General features: G+C 33.4%; 1 protein-coding gene across 1 annotated transcript in view; it reads left to right on the top strand.

Moving 5' to 3' along the window:
* Nucleotides 1-17,227, top strand: part of LCA5L (lebercilin LCA5 like) — a 50,745-nt gene extending 33,518 nt beyond the window's left edge. Inside the window, exons 5-9 of the mRNA XM_036743462.1 lie at nt 537-649; nt 857-974; nt 5,232-5,306; nt 15,538-16,229; nt 17,117-17,227. Coding sequence (XP_036599357.1) covers nt 537-649; nt 857-974; nt 5,232-5,306; nt 15,538-16,229; nt 17,117-17,227 — 1,109 coding nt within the window. The remainder of the gene's footprint in view (nt 1-536; nt 650-856; nt 975-5,231; nt 5,307-15,537; nt 16,230-17,116) is intronic.
* The last annotated feature ends 3,809 nt before the right edge of the window (nt 17,228-21,036 follow it).

Genomic DNA, 21,036 nt, shown 5'->3' with positions numbered 1-21,036 from the left:
ACCACAGAGTCCACTTTTCCCTTAAAGGGACATAGGATGCTCCAAGTTTACACATACTTTCTTATTCCCTTCTTGTCTGAGTATATAAACAGTGAGGATAACCTACTTATCCAAGCACGTAGCAAACGGAAATCAGATAAATCATGCAGATTAAAATATACTAGAAATATTCATAAGTAAATAAGCTCTTTGGCTGAGAGTGAAATGAGATTTCAGCTCCACCACGAGACCTTGCTGAGGTGCCAGTTTACCTAACATTTCTTTCACTCTATGAGTCTCTCTCCACAGAGAGTGTAGAACTACACATTTCTTAGAGAAAAAAAGTCCTTTCTGAAGCTCTTACACCAATTCCACCCTCGTGCAGTCATGCAGTGTCATGCTGGCATTCTCTCTACCAGTTAAGAGAGTCATGCAAAATGCATTAGAGTTGGCTAGAAACCAGGTTTACAACATGTTTTAGTTTTAATTTGTGGCTAAAATTTTTGTTTCCAAAACCAATAGGTTATAATATTTCCCCATTTTTAATCTTCTTATAGTTTCTTCGCCAACCAAATCCATACAAGCAGAAAAGAAAAACCATCTATTTCCCTATCTAGTTCCACATCAATTGAAGCAAAAGACAGAAGATAGTATATCTCTGCCAACTAAGGTACAATAAATTTGAAATCTCAAGTATTCTAAGTTGTTTTGTTCATTCCCCTCCCCCCAGGTTTTGGATTCTAAAGCTAGGCTTATCTTTTTATATAAATCATTTTTAATTACAACAAATAATTCTATTCATTAGTTGGAAAAAATTGTAATTACCTGGAGAGAAATTCATCTTTTGCAATTATTCTAAATCTCATGTGAATTACAGGAAGAAAAACCCACAGGAAATGATGCTGAAAAAGAAAAACCAACTGATGTCAATTGTGAAGTTATCCGTGATATCAATAAATTACCAAATGAAGAAGATCCTGAAAAAATATGTAAAGGTATGTCTCAAAGTTTCCTTTGTTCTTGTACAAATTGGAGAAATACTTTTCTTTATAGAAATTGATCCTAGGCCCATAGTCTTCAATGTTCATTAGAGAATTTTACAAACAAAATCTTTTTAAAAATAGATTTGTAAAATAGTTGATAAAAGAATAAAAACACTGTTAATGATCATTTGAAAAATATTCAACTTCACTAGTAATCAAAACAAATACAAATTAAAGAAATTCAAAATTCCACCCTATGGGGAAAAAAGCAATTATATTGGCAAGAATAATTAAAAGCAATGAAACTTGTAGTTGGTGGTCTGAAGAAACAATATTGATGCAATTGCGAACTTGTATAAGCTTTTTGAAAAGCATTCTTTCCAATGCAGGATATAGCAAAATGTTTGATGGCTTTTTATTGAAGTTACAAAAATAATCATACCGTTTTACCCAATAATCTTTGGTAATATACCATAAGAAAGTTATCAAAAGAAAAGTAAGAAAAAGAAAAGGATCTATCTATTCAAAGATTTATAAAACAGCATTTTTAATTGAAAAAACATAAACAATCTAAGTGTCCAACAGTGGGTAGATATTTAATGCAATTAAGATTTTTTTTAAAAAAATACGAAGAATGTAAGGAAATCTAGAAGGAAGGACCTTAATGAAATAATATAAAACCAAACAAACAAAAAAAGGGGAGGAGAAGAAGAGGGAAGGAACAAACATTTATTAATCACTATTATGTGCCAGGCATTATGCTAAGTCCTTTGCAAATATTCTCATTTGAGCCTCACAACAATCCTGGGAAGCAGGTACTATTATTGTCTCCATTTAATAGCTAAGGAACCTGAGACACACAGAGGTTAGGCGATTTGCCCAGGGTCACTAAACTAATAAGTGTCTAAGGTTGGATTTGAACTCAGGTCTTCCTGTCTCCTAGATGGCTAGGTGTGCAGTGAACAGAGTGACTAGGCCTGGAGTCAAGAAGACCTGAGTGCGAATTTGACCACAGACGCTTAGGAGCCACATGACCCTCGGCAAGTCACTTAACCACTGCCTTAATCCACTGGAGGAAAAAGTGGCAAATAGATTTGCCAAGAAAATTCCATGGATAGTGTTGATGTCCTATGATCCACAAGGTCAGGAGAAATTGGACATAACTGAATAACTAGGCAGATATCCACAGAAGGGCTACAGAAACTTACTCTCATGGTTTTGCAATGCCTACAGATGATGCCCTACAAATGATGTACAGATTTAGCAGTTAATAAGCAATAAATATATTGTGAAATAAGAGAGCTTAAATCTGTAAGTGTAATCTTTTAGCTATATTAAGTTATATGAAGTTTTTATACAGTCCATAAATTCATTTCACATAAGTTCTGAAAGTGTCCATTTTAATGGACAAGTACAAGTTAATAGGAAAGAATATATTAGTAAGGATCATCAGCTTTGAAATGAAATTTTGAATCAATATTACAGTCTATTAAAAATTAAAATTTCCATGGGAGCATTGCATTTATAAAACACCATATCAAAAAGATATAGAAAGTTTTACAATTTATGAATACTATATCCTTAAGATAGTTCATCATGACTTTTTCTTATGTTTGAGAATATAATTGGATTTTGCTTAACAAAAGAAAAATGTGGTAAAGAAGGAATATTTATCTTTTTCCTCTAAAATTCCCTTTTCACAATAGCTGTCTTCGAGGGACTGATAAGTAAAAGAAGTATTAGATTTGTTCAGCTTAGCCCCAGAGGATAAATATAGGTACAAAGGCTGGAAATTACAAAGAGGCAGATTTTGACTACATCTAAAGTGAAACTAATGAACAATTAAACTTCTCCCAAAGTGGAAGGGGCTTCCTCAGGAGTTAGCAGGTTCTGCCTCACCAGAGGTGTTAAAGACTAAGATCATCTCATGTTCTAGAATTGAGAGGATACTCTCAATCATTTATAGGTTGAACTAATTATACTCTGAGTTATCTTCCAAAGCCATTCTCTGATACCACATTTGGGAGACAGTTTTTTTTTCTATTCCAGAGGGAATATGTTCAAGCTTCCATACATGTTCAAGTCATAATAAAAATTATACTATTTACTCATTGGTTTCCTCATTTGGTGGGTTGCTTTGTAAAACAACAGACTCAGAATTGTAGACAATAATTCATCTCTTATAAATAAGAAATAAAGTCTCATAGTAAGATAACTAGATTATTGCCAAAATATATACAAAACCCACCCTACCACCAGAAATACCATGATTTAAAAGATATTCTATTTAATACTTACATTGTATTAAGCTTCCATTGACCTCTACTATCTTACCATTTATCAAGTTACTATGGTTGTCTTTTATTGTCTGCACAGCTAAGTATTCTCAGGCTTATGCCTCCCAAGGAAGATCTTTTATAGCTAAATATTCTATTTTATAGGAATGTTTTGAGATTATTTTATTTCCAGTGGAGAAAAGAGGCATTTTCCCATTGCTATGAAAAGCTTTATTCTATTTCTATTGAAATAAATACACTAATAAATATGTACAGCCCCAATCACTCTCTTTTGTTCCAGTCCTGCATCATGAGTTGTCTAATCAGCATTTAGAACTGGACGTTCTGTAGGCGTTTCAAACTTGACATGTATGAAATAGGATAATCATCCTTGTCCCCAAACTCATTTTTCTCCTGAATTCCCCTGCTATGGTTATCCCAGTTACCCAAGTTCACAACTTTGATGTCATCTTTAACTCCTCACTCTTCATTCATCCTACATATCCAACCAGATGCTAAATCTTATCACTCCTATCTCTCCCAAGTATGTGCATCCCTGCTCTCTGTTCACACTCTAGTTCAGCTTCTCATCACCTCAGCATGAAATATTACCCTTCTATTTGATCTCCCTGCACCTCTTTCCCCTCCATCCTATCTTCCACATAGTTCCCAAGGAGGAACATGTTCCTAAAGTACAAGTTTAACCAAGTTTCCCCAAGTCCCCACCTCAATAAATATCCCTGGCTCTCTTTAACCTCTAGGTTCAATATAAACTCCTCTGTTTGGCATTTAAAGCTTTTCACAACCTGAAAACCACCCCCTTCATGTTTTTCCAGTCTTATTTCACATGGCTCCCTTCCAAGTACTCTACAATCCAGACATTCTGGCATACTTGCCATTCCTTATACTACATTCCAACTCCTGTTGCAGTTTCACTGGTTATGTTTCCCTGAATGCTCTCCCTCCTCACCTTTGTGTTTTGGAATCTTTTATTTCCTTCAAAACTCAACTTAAACATCCCTTTCTACATGAAGCTGTGATGTATGAAAGTCTGAGCGACACAATTTCTGGGTAATTAACAATCAGTTAGTTAATTATGGCTAACTAATAATTCATAAAAGGATGGTCCTTTGGCTTTCTCTCATAAACCAAATACCCTTCCTGGAGAATATTGAATGTTTAAAAAGCCTTTGGAAAAGGGCATATCCCTGATGATAGAAATTAACTCTGATTGGTTAACAATCAGTGAGGGCTAGACATATTAATGAAGAGGTAGGCAAAAAGTCTTCAGCTCCTCCTGCAGACAGCATGATCTAATCATGAGACTCAGCCACCTCCAGCAGTCCAGGCAAAAGAATCCATCTCTACCCAGACCTTGCTGGTTGGTTTTCCCCTTCAAAAGCTGGATCACCCTAAATTCTAACGGAAGGTTCCAAATACAGGGGCTTACTTCCTAAGGGCAAGATCTCATTTGGACTATATTCTGTTTGTAAAGTTTTCTAGTTGGGTGGCGTCCCACCCAAGATCGAAAGGCATGTACCCCCAGGATTTGGTCAATCTCATCTATCAGCAATGTTCTTCAGAGACTGGCTGAATGAGGAAATAGAAAGGGAAAACCTTAATCTCAATTAATAATTTTTTAAAGCCTATTTTGATCATTGTGGATATTAGATACTACTCTCCCAAAACTACCATGTATTCAGTATATATGTATGTATGTATGTACGTGTGTATGTACATATGTATATATGTGTGTATATATAAATATATAGACTCCCTCCTGTAGAATGTAACATTCTGAGAGGAAGCACAGTTTCATTTTTGTCTTGATATCCCCAGTACAGTGTCTAGCACAAAGGAGGCACTCAATCAATGCTTTTTGATTGATTGATAGAATAGTTTATATATTATATATATTATATATACTATATAATATATTATACTATATTAGTTTAACTTTCTTTTAAAATTTACTTATTTTATATCTATACAGATGGTGAAATGTATAGCTGGAAAATGGAAGCAGGTGGCACCACTCAGAATGTTCCAGATATACAAGATATCACAAGTAGGTTGTTAATGAATAAAATTATTAGCCAGGGTACTAGTGTAGTCTGCACTGTGATCGGGCTAGAGGCCAGGTGCAAGTAAATGAAAAGTTGAACTTTGTGGTAATTCTAAATTATTCCTTAGGAATTTATGGACAATGTAATGATGAAAATTTGATCAAAATACAAGACATTATTACTGTGATTTGGGCCATGTTGGGTTTTTTTTCCTTAATTTGGATTATATTTAAATAAAAAGGAGGTTTCTAAGTTAAGATCAAAAGCTGCCAAAACAAAATTAAATGATTATAGTATAAAAAGTCATCAGTAAAAATACCATGTTTGAAAGGATTCAGTAGAATAAAAATATAAATGAATCAAAAGTAGACTGAAACACAAATTTCATGCTTAGGGATGGTGATTTTTCTTGTCTTTACTTATAGAAAAAAAGATTACATTATGTTTTGTCAAAATTATGTTAAAATATCCTTTTTTTACTTCAAGATGGATTAGGATTGTTGTGTTAGGTATTGGTAGGTTATTGATATTTTTATTCAGCAAGGACTTTTACAACTTTTATAAATCTCTCATGTGAAGGAAGGCAGTTAGGTTTTATGCATAGCTTGTCTATACGTGTCTATGCTAGGAAGAAAGCAAAGAACAACAGTAAGCCCCAGTAATATGTGACATACTTAGCAGGAAGGATCCTAATTTTTAGTTTAAGACATTTTGAGGAAAGATTCTTTAAAATTAGATTTTAAAAATCCCTTTTGTGTTTACTATAAATTTAGAGCATCAACAAAAAATAAACATTCAAATACACAAAAAATAATTTTAAAATATTGTATATGAAACCACATACTTCCATTATTTGGAATTTGTCTTAAACTATTTTTAAATGTATATATGTTAAATTTAACATGCTAGTAGCAAAACATCCTGCCTTTTTCCATGTCTCCTTTTGAACTTTTTTCTTTGTATTCATCTATATTTCTTTGCTGTCATCATCATTATTATTATTTTCATTATTTACATAGTTGTGGTCCACTTGTACACTGTTATTTTGATGGTACTTTCTTCATTCTGTATCACTTCATAAAAGTCTTCCCTTATTCATAATCTTAATATTTGTAATTTTGATGATGGAATAGTATTTCATTATTTTCATATATCACAATTTATATTGCCATCCCCTAATCATTAGATACCTTGTTATTTTCCTATTTTGTGATTAATGTTGTCATAGACATACATTTTTACAAGTAGTAATTTCTTCTCATATCAGTAGCTTCTTTTGGGTATTGTCCTAATAGTGGGATCACTGGACCAAAAGATATGAATAATTTTGGAACTATTGTAAAATTACTCACTGTATGACAGCAATAGGGAACAGCCTTGAGGCTACATGTGGCCTTCTAGATCCTTAAGTGCGGCCTTTTGATTAAATCCAAATTTTATAGAACAAATCATTTAATAAACACTTCTGAAGAATTAAAATAAAAGAGTAAAGAACTTTGTTTGGGGAAAGGGGGAAAGAAGTAGAATAGAATCAACAGACTGGAACCAGGTTGCTTCAATTAATAGAACACAACTGCTAGTGATTTGTTCTGTAAAATTTGGATTCAGTCAAAGGTCCACCCTTAAGAATCTAGAAGGCCACACATGTGGCCTCAAGGCTGCAAGTTCCCCACCCCTGAACTATGGAATAGAAGTAATCCTGGATTCTCAGTGTCAATGCCAACAGAATGCTCCTTCTAATAGGTCTACCAAAGGCATTAAGGATGGGTTTAATCACAGACTACATCTTTTGTCTAAGGACCAGCCTACCTAACTTTAGAGAGGTATATCATCAGAGTGCTGGTGAATTTTTCAGACACAACAACTCTTAAAGACTTTGTACTAAATGATTTATACTCTTCATTGTGGAGGGAGGCAAATCACAGATCATTGAAATACTGAAACTGTACTGCTTTTCAAAAGCACACTAGTTCACAGGTCCACCAATAGTATAAAAATGTGCCTCTTCCTCCATAGTTGTATCTGCATTAAACTGTATCATGTAAAACCATATTTTGTTGTTTTAGTTCATATTTCTCTGTTTATTAGAAAGTTTAAACACTTATGCTTATTGATCATTTATGCTCCTTTTAAGATCTACCTGTTCATATCTTTTGACCATTTATCTGTAGATCTTATTCTTATAAAATATGTTTGTCAAATCCTAATGCCAAATGTGTATCGATCAAGATAGGCAAAGGGATATATACATAAGCAAATAAACACCTATGAAGAATTAAAATTAAGGAGTAAATACCTTTGTATGAGGAAAGGGAAAAGGAGGAGAATGGAGTCAACAGACTGGAAATAGGTTGCTTCAATTAATAGAACACAAGTGTTAGGTAAATTCCTTTCTCACTACCTGCTGCTTCTTTATAAAGATAGAGGCAGAAGAAAAGAGACAGAAATGTGCAAGAGGACAAAACAGAGAGAAGTACACAATTAATAATCATAACCCTGAACATGAATGGGATGAATTCAGCCATAAAATAGAAGAGCCAAATGGATTAGAAAGCATAATTTGTTTGAAAATAATATCTTTGAAACATAAAGATTCAAAAGCAATTTGTTGTTTCCAGATGACATACTTGAAACATAAAGATTCACATAGTTAAAATGAGAGGCTAAAAAGTATAATATATTGTACTTCACATGAACTCAAAAAAGCAATGGTAGCAATCCTTTCAAATGATTTTAAACAAGGCTATGGTAAAAATAAACTCAGTAAAAAGAGATAAGCGGGAAACTACATTATGTTTAAAGTCTCCATACATAATGAATCGATATCAACATATATGTATATATGTATGTACTAAAAAAGCATAGCATCTAAAGGCATACAAGATAAACAGCACATTGATTCTGCACTTACTATGTGGAAGGCATTGTGCTAAGGACTGAGCACTTAATATAAGCAAACAAGACAATACTCTCCCTCTCTCTTACATCCAAATAGAGAAAAACAATACATAAGGGGAACTGGAAAGCAGCAGGAAGTGGAGGGGTGGGGAAGTTTTAGGAAATGATACCAGAGATGTCTGGACAGTCAGTTGAGCCACTAATGAAGTTAGTATGTTTGGAACTGCACATGAAATGATGGTCTGAGCTAAAGATTCAACAATTGGGAGAGGGAGATCTCTGGGCAAAGCTACTTCCAGAGCTGCTTGGCAAAGAGATAGAAAATTCCAGAGAGTGAATTGAGCTAGAAAAGAAAAGAGCATGATGGAGGCCAGTCATGAAATGGTGACTAATCAAACTCAGGGAGAAATAGAAAGTAAAACAATAATAATGAGGGATCTCAACATAACCCCTTTCAGTCCTAGACAAACATAACAAAAAGATAAAAAAAAAGAAGTGCCCAAATAGAACTTTAGAAACATTAGAGTGATAGATCATTGTCAGTCACCAAATCAAAAGAAAAAGGAATTTTATCTGTCCCAGCTATGCATGGCAACTTTACAAAAATTTGCCATGTATTAGGACATGGCAGGGGTTCTTAACCTGGGATCCATAAACTTTATTTTTGAAATATTTTGATGATTGCATTTCAATATAATTAATTTCTTCTATAATCCTATGTGTTTTGTTTTTTAATTTATTTTTATTTTGTGTACTTAAAATATTATTCTGAGAAGGGGTTCATGGGTTTCACTAGGGGCCCATGTTTCAAAGGGGCCCATGACCCACACAAAAAAGGTCAAGAAGCCCTGTATTAAGACATGAAAGCCTCATAAATGCAGAAAAGCATTCATTCAAAATGTACTGCTTTTACTGGCCATGACACAATAAAAATTATGTTTAGTAAAGGGCCTTTGAAAAAATTTGAATTAATTAGACACTAAATAATTTAATGATCAAAAACTGGTGAGTTAAAGAATAATAAAAAATATAAAATTTCACAAATAAAATGAAAACAATCAGACAATATACCAAAATTCATGATATGCAGCTAAAGCAGTTTTAGGAGAAAATTTAAATCTCTAAATGTTTTCATCAACAAAACAGAGAAAGAATAAATCAATGAATTGGCCACACAACTAAAACAACTAAAAGAACAACAAAGCAAAAAAACCCAACTAAATATCAAACAAAAGAGAGATCAACAAAATTAGAAGTCAAAAAACCAAATACACAGATAAATAAAAGTAGGAGGCTAAAAAAATAAAATAGAAAAGGCTGATTTTTTAAAAAGAGAAAGGGAAACACAATGCTTTATATAAAAAAAAAGAATTCACAGGTATTGAAGATGAAATAAAGAAAACTATTAGAAACTATTTTGCCCAATCACATGGCTACAAAAGGGATAATCTAAATGAAATGGATTAATACAAGTATGTAAAATGACCAGATTAACAGAATAGATTACTTAAATAACCCAATATTAGAAAAAGAAATTGACTAAACCATAAATGAACGCCCAAAGGGGGAAAAAAACTTCTATTATTAGTTGGATTTATAAGTGAATTCTATCAAACATGTCTAAATTCTTTCTAAATTCTTACTATCAAACAAATAAAGTCTTGCAATAAAGTCTGTTACTAGATACTTAAAGCAGAGAAAGAAAACTATAAACCAATATCCCTAATAAACACTGACACAAAAATATAGAATAAAATATTAGCAAAGAGGCTAAACAACAGATTTAAAAGATTACACTCTAATCAGATTGAATTTGCAGCAGGAATGCAAAATTGGCTCAATATCAGTATAACTATAAACACAATCATAAAAAACAAAGAAAAACCACTTGGTTATATAAATAGATGCCAGAAAGGGTATAAAGCATAAGAATAAATAGCCTTTTACTAAATACATAAGTAATATCTATCTAAAAGCAAGAGTCACCATTGTATGTAATGGAGAATGTTAGAAGAGTTTACAATAAGAGCAGGGCTAAAGAAAGGATATCCATTATCACCTTTTTATTTATCAGCGTGATAGAAGTGGTATTTCTAACAATAAGATAGGAAAAAGAAAATAAAAGGAATAAACACAGGCAAAGAAGAAATTATACTCTTTTCTTTTGTAGATGATATGATTACTTATCAAGAGAACCCAAAAGAAACAACTAAAAAATTAACTGAAACAACTAGTTACTTCAATAAAGTTGCAGGACATAAAATATAGCTACATAAATTATCAGCATTTCATATATTATCAACAAAATCCAGCAGAAAGAAATAGATTAATTCCATTCCAAATAACTGAATTATAAATGTATAAAATATTTGGGCATCTTTCTACCAAGACGCACCTAGGAACAATAAGAATATAACCAAAAAACACTCTTTATGAAAAAAGATAGACTTAAGTAATTGGAGAAATATTAAAAATAACAACACTATCTAAATTAATTTACTTATTCACTGTCATACCAATTAGCTAAAATGTAAGAAGATTGGATAGGAAGAGTCCAGGTTGTGAAGAATGCCAAATTAAAATTAAATGCCAAAAGATTTTATATTTAATCCTGAAAGCCAGTGGACTTTATTTAGTAGAAGAATGACAAAATCTGACCTATGCTTTAGGAAAACCATTTTGGCAGCTGGGTTGAAAATGGATTAGAGTGAGAAGAGACTTGTGGCAAGGAGATCAATTAGCATGCTATTTTAACACTCTAAGCAAGAGATGATGAGTACCTGATGATGGTAGTTTTGTGAGTAGAGAGAAGGGGACCTATTCAAGAAATTTTGGAAAACAAGAAAAGAAGGAAGGAAGGATGGAAGGAAGAAAGGAAGGAAGGAAGGAAAGAAAATGTGAAGGAAGGAAGGAAAAGAAAACATGAAGGAAGGAAGGAAGGAAGGAAGGAAGGAAGGAAGGAAGGAAGGAAGGAAGGAAGGAAGGAAGGAAGGAAGGAAAGAAGAAGGAAGGAAGGAAGGAATTACAAAATTTGTCAATGGATTTGGATGTGTGGTGAGCAGGAGAGGAATTGAGGATGACACCAGGCTTGCAAAACTGGTTCACTAGAAGGATTGTGGTGACCTTGATAGCAATAGGGAATTTCAGAAAATGTTGGTTTTGGAGAGAAAGATGATGAGTTATGTTTTGGACATGTCAAGTTTGAGATGCCTATGATCCATTTTGAGATGTCCAGCAGGTAGCTGTTGATGTGATACTGGAGATCAGGAGGGAAAACAGGGCCAGATAAAAGATCCAAAAATCATCTGCATAGAGAAGATAATATACATGGGAGCTGATAAGATCATCAAATGAGAGAATAAAGAGAGAAAAGGAAAGAAAACGGAGTCCAGGACCGTGCCATGGGTGACACCTACTGTTACTAAGCATGAAATGGAAATTTTTTTCAAGTTATTTCCTTTTTTTCCAAGATACATTGCTTTTGGTTGTGAAAAGTCTTTATTTTTACATAATCATTTATATCTAATGTCATCTCTAATTTCTTCTATATCTTGAATAGCTAAGACTTTCCCACCTCTTCACAATGATAAAGGAAGGAAGACAACAAGTAATTATTAATTGCTTTCTGTCATGCACCATGATAAATGCTGAGGATAAAATAAAAGGAAAAAGAAAGACAGCCCCTGCTCTCAAGGAACTTACATTCTAATGAAGGAAGAAAGCACACAAAAGGGAGTTGAAAGGGGTAGGAAATAGTAAGGAACCTGGCAGAGGAGCATGGTTTTGAAATCTAGAAAGTCAGGAGCAAATCCCAGAGGGGAAAGAAGGGTGGTTGGCCAAGGCTCCTCCACAAAATGGGAGCTTCAGGAAAAACTGACCAATGGCAAAAGAGTCTGGCCAGATGGAGGGATATGTCATGGTGAGAAGGACACAAGGAGGATTGGATGTTCCAGGGCAAGGAGGCTCCAAGTGCTGAAGGAAGTTCGAGAATAAGACAATAGCTGAGGCATGGTTTTAAAGTACAAAAAGACTTCAAAATTACATTATGACATTGACTTCTTTTTTATGATGAAAAACATTTAGATCATTGATCCATTTGAAATTTGTTGTGGTCCATGATATGAGATGAAACTAAATAACATTTTTTAGCCACACTCCTATCCAGTTTTATGATGTTATTATAGAAAAATAAATCCCTTCAATGTTTTGGGGGTCTGAATTTATCGTAAATTAGCCATAGTATCATATCTATAGCTGGAAGGTACCTGAGAAGCCATCTACTCCAACCCCCTCATTTTACAGATGAAGACACTAAGGACCAGGGAGGTTAAATGACAGTCTTAAAGTCTCACGAGTAGTAACTATCAGAAAGCACAATGTGAACCTAGATCTTTGACTCTAGAATCAGCACTCTTTTTAGTTTATCTAGCCGTAGCCTTTCTCCTGATCTCTGGTCTCATATCTCCAATGGCCAACTAGACATGTCAAATGGAATGTCTTGTAAACAGCTTAAATTCACTATGTCCCCAAATGAGCTCATTGTCTTTTTCTCTAACCCTTCCCCTATTTCTGTTGAGGGCACTACCGTCCTCAATCACCCAGGCTCACAACCTAGGTGTCATTCTCAACACCTTACTTTCTCCTGCCCCCATATCCAATCAGTTGTCAAGTACTGCCATTCTACCTTCACAATATCTCTCATATGCAACCCCCCAACTTCTTTCCTCTGAAGCCATCCTCCACTAATCTATCAAAGTGATCTTCCTAAAGCTCGGATCTGATTTTGTTACTCTTCTCCTCAACAAACTCAAGAAAGTCCCAACTATTGTCTCTAGGACTAAATTTAAAATCTTCTCTTTGGCTTTTAATCCTTCATAACCTGGCCCCTTCCTCCTTTTCCAGTCTTCTTATACCTCACACTATTCCATGTACTTTAAGATTTAGTGGCTCTGGCCTTCTTGTTCTTCTTTCACACACAATCTTCCATCTCTGAACTCTAAGCATTTTTACTGGCTGCCCCTCACATCTGGAATTCTTTACCTCCCCATCCTGCCTTAATTTCTCTGGTTTCAAGTCTCAGGATAAAATCCTACCTTCTGCAAGAAGCCTTTCCCAATCCCTTAATGCTAGTGCCTTTCATCTGTGATAATCTCCATTTTATCCAGTATTTTTATCTAATATTTTATCCAATAATATATGTTTGTCCATAACAACAGTAATAATAATAGCTAGTATATATATATATATACGTATATATATATATATATATATGCGTGTGTGTCTGTATATGTGTGTGTGTGTGTGTGTATATATATAATATATATATATATATATGTATTCAAGATTGCAAAGTGCTTTACAAATATCTCATTTTATCCTCAGAACAACCCTGGTTCTGTGTTATTATTGTGTTGTTGTTCTTATCCCAGTTTTACAGATGAGGAAACTCATGAGGCAGACAGAGTTTAAATCCCTTGCCCAGAGTCACACAGCTAGTAAGTATTTGAGGTCATATTTGAACTAAGGTGCTCCTGACTCTTACTTCAAGAATCCATCCATGCCACCACCTAACGGACTCTTAGTTGTTTGTATGTTGTCTCCCTCCACTAGATTGTGAGATCTTTGAAGGGAGGCACTATTTTTCCCATTTCTTTGTATCCATAGTGTTTAACACAGTATCTGATATTGTTTAGTCATTCAGTCGTGTCTGACTCTTCATGACCCTGTGGACCATAGCAGGCCAATGCTGTCCATGAAGCTTCCTTGGCAAAAATATTGGAGTGGTTTGTCATTTCTTTCTCCAGTGAATTAAAGCAAATAGAGGTTAAGTGAGTGTGTGAGGCCAAATTTGAACTCAAGTCTTCACAACTGAAGGCCCAGCATTCTACCCACTGAGCCACCTAGTTGCCTCCTACCTGGCATTAGTAAGTGCTTACTTAATAAATGTTCATTGACTTGTTGACTTTCCACTGTATTATGCTGCCATCTTCTAGTCTGTCGCATGCTTCTGTTAAAAGGACTGGAAGTTAAGAATACTTTGGAGGACCAAGCAAATTTTTGCATCAATTGATGTATCTGTTGCTTCTAGAGTCCATAGTTCTTGACCTTTTTTACATATTTTTCTAAAAAGAAAAGTCTGGAAAGGAATATATTCTAGACAAAACATTTCTTAATAGTTTCAGTTGAACTTTAAAAAAAAAGTTTGTAATACGCTTCTGCAAATCCCAATAATATCAAAGACAACAATAAAGGTTAGATATCTACTAAAAATTAATAGAAATTTTTTGTGTGATAACTAGGTAACACAGTAGATAAAGCCCTGGACCTGGAGTGAGAAGACCTTCATTCAAATCTAGCACCACACATTTATTAGCTATATGAGCCTAGTCAAGTCTCAATCTCTGTCTCCTTTAGCTTCCTTATCTATAAAAAATAATGACCTCCTTCCCAGAGTTATTTGAAGATAAAATGAAATATTTATAAAGCACTTTGCAAACCTTAAAGCGCTACCTAAATGCTAACTATTATTAATAGAAACAAAGTGGGTGCCCATTGATTGGGAGATGTCTGAAAAATTGTGGAATATAAATATAATGGAATATTAGTGTGCCATAAGGAACAACACAGATGAGGAATTCAGAGAAGTTGAAGTCGAAAAACTAGTTACAGAATGAAGTAAGAAGAAGCAAGATAATGATATACATAATTATTGTAATGCTATAAATGAAAACAACACTTAAAGGCAACCAAACTCTGATCACTTGCAATGATCAACTTTGGTCCAGGAGAATAGAAGATGACAGGTACCCTCCTCCTCTCTGCAGACAGGTGAGAGAACTAGCCACGTGGAATATTAGGTGTGGTTGCTTAACCATTTTTCTTTGTTATAAACAAGTGTTCTTTTTCAGGGAAGGGAAATCATACTGTGAAATGACAAAAAACTATCAATAAAACTTTCTAAAAATAAAGTTTAAGATCATCATGAAAATGTTTTGTTTTTTTCTAAGAATGAAGGAAAAGATTTAAATCTTTCTTTAGAATGGATACTATAAGCCACCCACATTTGTCCATATTTTTTGACTTTCCCTCCAGCGAAATATTTTAAGTACTGTGTTCTTGAAGAGATGTTCTATATGAACCCAAGTCAGTAGTAACAGTGATTGTATTGTGAATTTTTGTTTATTATTTAATGGCAATAAAAGAACTAGGAGAAATAGTAATAGTACCACCAATAATTATATTTAGGAAAATTATAATTTAAGTGAACTTTCAATTAAGCTATTTTTTAAAACTTTAATTTTAAAAGACATTCTATTATCTATTTTTCTACTCTAGATTTACTAAAGGAAGACATACACAAGGAAGTACAAACACCACTGGAGATTAGTGAAAGGCAAAGAGAGAAAAAAGAAGATCTAGAAAAGAAACCTAATTTGCTGAAAGAACAAGAGACAACAGCAAAAATAGAACGGATAATTACTCCTTTAAGGGAAAGCAATGAACATCATAATGTAGGAAAAGAAAGGTTTAAAATTAGTGTATCAATGCATGACATAGATGAACTGCATGATAAATATGTGATTCAAAATAGCAGAATTCCACTTAGGCAAAGAAAACATTACTCTTTCACAGAAGCTACTGAAAATTTGCATAATGGACTTCCTACTTCAGGTACATCTAATTTAGGTACCACCCGCAACAGTCAAGTTGCAAACAAGCAACAAGGTAATACAACTGACCTGAAGATAGAAAATTCAAATAGTAGATATGAGCCATCATTTGGTAAATCTTCCAAAACAAAGGTAAAAGATTCATCAGATGAAAAGAATGGAAACTGTATAAATACAGCTTTGAAGGATAAGAAAAATAATCTGATGGAAGAACTCTTTGGATCAGATTGTGTCTTAAAAAACAGTCCCACAAATTCTGATCTTAAATCATCTAATAAAGAAAAAGAGAGTTTGGAAAATGAAAAGATGCATGACAATTACCGATCTACAGCCATTAATGCTTTTGGAGATTCTAAGGTAACTATGGTAAAGCCTATTAAATCATATTCCTCCTCAGAAGAAAAAGAGAAAGTTAATTATTTTAATACAATTAACATATGAATGTATTCCAGTTTGATGGCCTTTGATTCTTGCCTTATAGACATATTTTAGTTTTGTTATAGAAATTATTTCAAGTGCTTATAATTTTAATATGTTAATGTTTAATTAGAAGGAAGATAATTGTAATTGTATTTCATTTACCAAGAAAATACAGAGTACTTTAGACAGAGATACCCAAATTTAGGGAATTCATTTCTCATATTATAGTTTACATAATAGTTCTGCACATGATAACTTTGACTGCCCATTGCCTGCTAGCAAAGCTGACAGTCTAGGTAACAACAAATACTCCATAAGCAAGAATTTCATTTGAGCACATTGTTACCAACAGTTATAAGCATTTTTCTACCTTTTCCCCAGTTATAGAATACTTAGAGTATTATTCCATGCATGTGGTATAAATTTGAAGAATTTTTAAATAAAAAATCAAAACCAATAAGAAATGGCCAGTTTTTGTGATTAAGTATTTGCCTTACAGTTTAGCTGCTTGGGAAACCAACAAAGAGAACAGCTATAAAATTAAAATATTTTCATGATAAATGGGGTAAATTTTCATCTCATCAATACAGCAATAGGTGGGAGATATTTCAGTTTTTAACACATGGCATCTATTTTAGAATGGTTCATTTTTTGTCTTCAAAAATGGGGGAAAATGTATTTGCAATAAAAGTCTAATCCATCTCTATTTCATGGAATGGCTGAAAGAAAGGGATGAAAGAAGCCATCATAGTAAATTCCAAATTACATCTGTCAATTTTGACATTGAAAACTATACCTATCATCATCTTCTTCTTTCCCACTAGTATGCCACCATAACTTATAGCAGCTTATATCAGAACAACCAAAGGAAGAATTCCTCTGTAACAGAAACAGATGAGGGCAGCTTGAAAAGGAGCAACAAAACCAGGAAATGATTCTGCAGCTAAAAGTTGCTTTTGTCAAAGAAAATGTACAGCGATTGCCAAGTATTGGCCTTGCAAACTTCTCTTTCAGACATTTCCCTTACTTGGCTAAAATGGACATCACATTTTATGAATATGAAAACTCACAAATGAGCAATAGTCAGTATTTTTATTAGTGTACCTCTGGTTTTTAACACACATTTGTAACTTTCCATCTGGCCAACTTTTAGGTATCTTTATTATAAAAAAGATTAAAAGTAGAAACAACAAATTATGTATTAGTGTAATTATTACTCCCCTTGGAATTATTCAGTTCCTATTCCTTCACTAATTTTAGAATTTTTCTTTTTGTCTGTCAAAAAAATACTCTTTTCAAAAATACTCTTTCCAAATTTCATTCTTAATATTTAAAATGTTTTCTTGTTGCCTTTATATAGGTTTTGTTTGTGTCTATAGATTAATAGACAACTCTTTGATACATTCTATCATTAATATAGATGTTAAATTGAAACTTTTTGTGATGTGGAAAGGCTGGTGATTTGTGGGTTTATTGTAAATTTACTTTTTTTAACTGAAGCTATTTTCATCAATTCATTTCTTTTCACTAGGCTTAAAGGGCTTTATTTACTTTATAAAATTTTTATTTTTAATTGAAATCTTTGTTTTCATATCACTTTGACTTCCAAATATGTCCCTGTCCTTCCACTACCCAAGGAGTCATTCCTTAAACAAGGAGCAAAATTGAAAGAGGAAAAAAGTAGCTCAGCAAAACCAACTATCAAGCAAAGCTAACAATATAATAAATATTCTACTACCATAGTCCCCTACCTCTACAAGGAAGGGATAGAGAGGTGCTTTAAATTTTACATTTTATAGTTATCTTGAGTTAATCACAGACAATCACATTTAGCAGTTCCCAGACTGCAGCACGTGCCATTTTCTACTATTGGCTTCATGACAATTCAGACAACTGATCCATGTAATCAAAGCTCAAAACAATAGTAAATTACAGTCCCAAGAATTTTAACCTTAAATAGAAAAATTTCACTGACCCCAACTTGAGGCTTGAATATTTTTCCTGATGTTTCCCTAACAGTTAAAATTTCATTTATCCTTTACTTATAAATTAGAACTAACCATATTCTGGGGTTTCACACATACAGCAAATACCTGAGAGTTGACTCATCATTAATATGTTGAAGCTACATTTTAAACCACCTATTATTTTCACAATAGCCAATTTTCAAATGGAAATTCACTATTATAATAAACTTATTGTCATCTGTTTTATGACAAAATATACCTCATTAAATAACAGTTTTCAAATATCTATTCTATCACATCCTTTTAAAAACTCAATTCATGTGTAACAGCATCTAGATAAAAAATTGTTTTGTCTAACATCATTTCTGTTACAATGGTCTCAAATTTCATAATATAAGAGAATTTAGAAATACAACAACACAAACAATATTATGTATTTAAAACAAGAAAAAAGCTTCAGATGACATCAATTCAGTTAATTGCATTTCCAAATTGTCCCATATAAAAATCATTAATCATATTACCTTTGTCATTTTAAACCCACTATAGAGTTCTCAGTCGGAGAACAATTACATTCAATTAAATAATGTAGGGCTTAACATATGTCAATCACTTTAAGCACTTTACAATCATATTATTTTCATCCTTACAATAACCTTGGGAGGTGGGTACCATTATTTTTCTCTTTATATGGGGCAAGCATAAATAACTTAAGATTACACAGCTAATTTCTGAAACTAGGATGTAATTCATTTCACTGCATTTTTCCAGCATTTTTTCCAACACCTTTTATTTAGGAACCTGATCTAAGATAAAAACGGTGAACAGGATCAGAGGGAGAGGGTCTCTGAACTAGGGGAGTTATAGGGGATCTCTGGCTTAAACTTTTCTCTTTTCTTTTTTTTAATTATTTATTTACTTTTTAATTTATGGAATAAAATAAGCATTTCCACAATACATTTTGATAAAAAAAAGATGCTTGCACATGAAACTGCAAATATATTACATACAACTTGCTATCCTTTTAAATATATATCATGCAAATTTATGAATATATATCTCATGTAAATTTGTCATGTAGATTTCTTTTTTTCTCTTCCCCCTTAAGATTTTATATTTTTTTCTTTTTTAAAAAAATTTATTTTTAGTTTTAAACATTCATTTCTACAAGATTTTGAGTTACAAATTTTCTCCCCATCTCTATCCACCCCCCACCCCAAGATGTCATGTATTCTGATTGCCCCTTTCCCCAGTCTGCCCCCCTTCCATCACCCCACTCCACCCCCCTATCCCTTTTCCCGTTACTTTCTTGTAGGGCAAGATAGATTTCTATATCCCATTGGCTGTATTTCTTATTTCCCAATTGTGTGTAAAAACAATTTTTTTAACATTTGTTTTTAGGACTTTGAGTTCCAAATTCTCTTCCCTCCCCACCCACCCTCCTTGAGAAGGCAAGCAATTCAATATAGGTTATACATGTATCGTTATGCAAAACACTTCCACAATAGTCAGGTTGTGAAAGACTGTATTTTCCTCAATCCTATCTTGTCCCCCTTGATTCAATTTTCTCTTTTGACACTGTCCCTTTTCAAAAGTGTTTGGTTTTGACTACCTCCTCCCCCATTCTGCCCTCCCTTCTATCACCCCCCACCTTTTATCCCCTTACCCCCTACTTTTCTATAGGGTAAGATACCCAATTGAGTGTGTATGTTATTCCCTCCTTAAGCCAAATCCGATGAGGACAAGATTCACTCATTCCCCCTCACCTACCCCTCTTCCCTTCCATTATAACAGCTTTTTCTTGCCATTTATGTGACATAATTTACCTCATTCTTTTCTCCCTTTCTCCTTCTCCCAATATAGTCCTCTCTCACCCCCAATTTAATTTTATTTTTTAGATGTCACTTCATATTCAATTCACCCTGTGACCTCTATCTATATATATATACATATATATGCATGTATATGTATATATATGTAAATATATATATGTGTGTATATTCCCTTCACTACCCTAATACTGAGAAAGAAATATCATCTTTCCATGTAGGAATATAAACAGTTTAACTTTAATATGTCCCTTATGATTTCTCTTTCCTGTTTACCTTTTCATGCTTTTCTTGATTCTTGTATTTGAAAGTCAAATTTTCTATTCAACTCTGGTTTTTTCATCAAGAATGCTTGAAAGTCCTCTATTTCATTGAAAATTCATATTTTGTCCTGAAGTATTATACTCAGTTTTGCTGGGTAGGTGATTCTTGGTTTTAGTACTAGTGCCTTTGACCTCCAGAATATCATATTCCAATCCCTTTGATCCCTTAATGTAGAAGCTGCTAGATTTTGTGTTATCCTGATTGTGTTTCCACAATACTCAAATTGTTTCTTTCTGGCTGCTTACAATATTTTCTCCTTCACCTGGGACCTCTGGGATCTAGCTACAATATTCCTAGGAGTTTTCCTTTTGGGGTCTCTTTCAGTAGGTGATCAGTGGATTTTTTCAATTTCTGTTTCACCCTCTGGTTCTAGTATCTCAAGGCAGTTTTCCTTCATAATGTCTTGAAAGATGATGTCTAGGCTCTTTTTTTGATCATGGTTTTCAGGCAGTCCAATAATTTTTAAATTCTCTCTCCTGGATCTATTTTCCATGTCAGTTGTTTTTCCAATGAGATGTTTCACATTGTCTTCTATTTTTTCATTCTTTTGGTTTTGTTTTATAATTTCTTGATTTCTCATAGAGTCATTAGCTTCCATTTGCTCCATTCTAATTTTTAAGAAAT

This window comes from Trichosurus vulpecula, chromosome 2, assembly GCF_011100635.1.
Source record: "Trichosurus vulpecula isolate mTriVul1 chromosome 2, mTriVul1.pri, whole genome shotgun sequence".
Lineage (NCBI taxonomy): Eukaryota > Metazoa > Chordata > Mammalia > Diprotodontia > Phalangeridae > Trichosurus > Trichosurus vulpecula.
The sequence above is the reverse complement of the archived record's forward strand: the minus strand, read 5'-3'. Positions and strand labels throughout refer to the sequence as shown.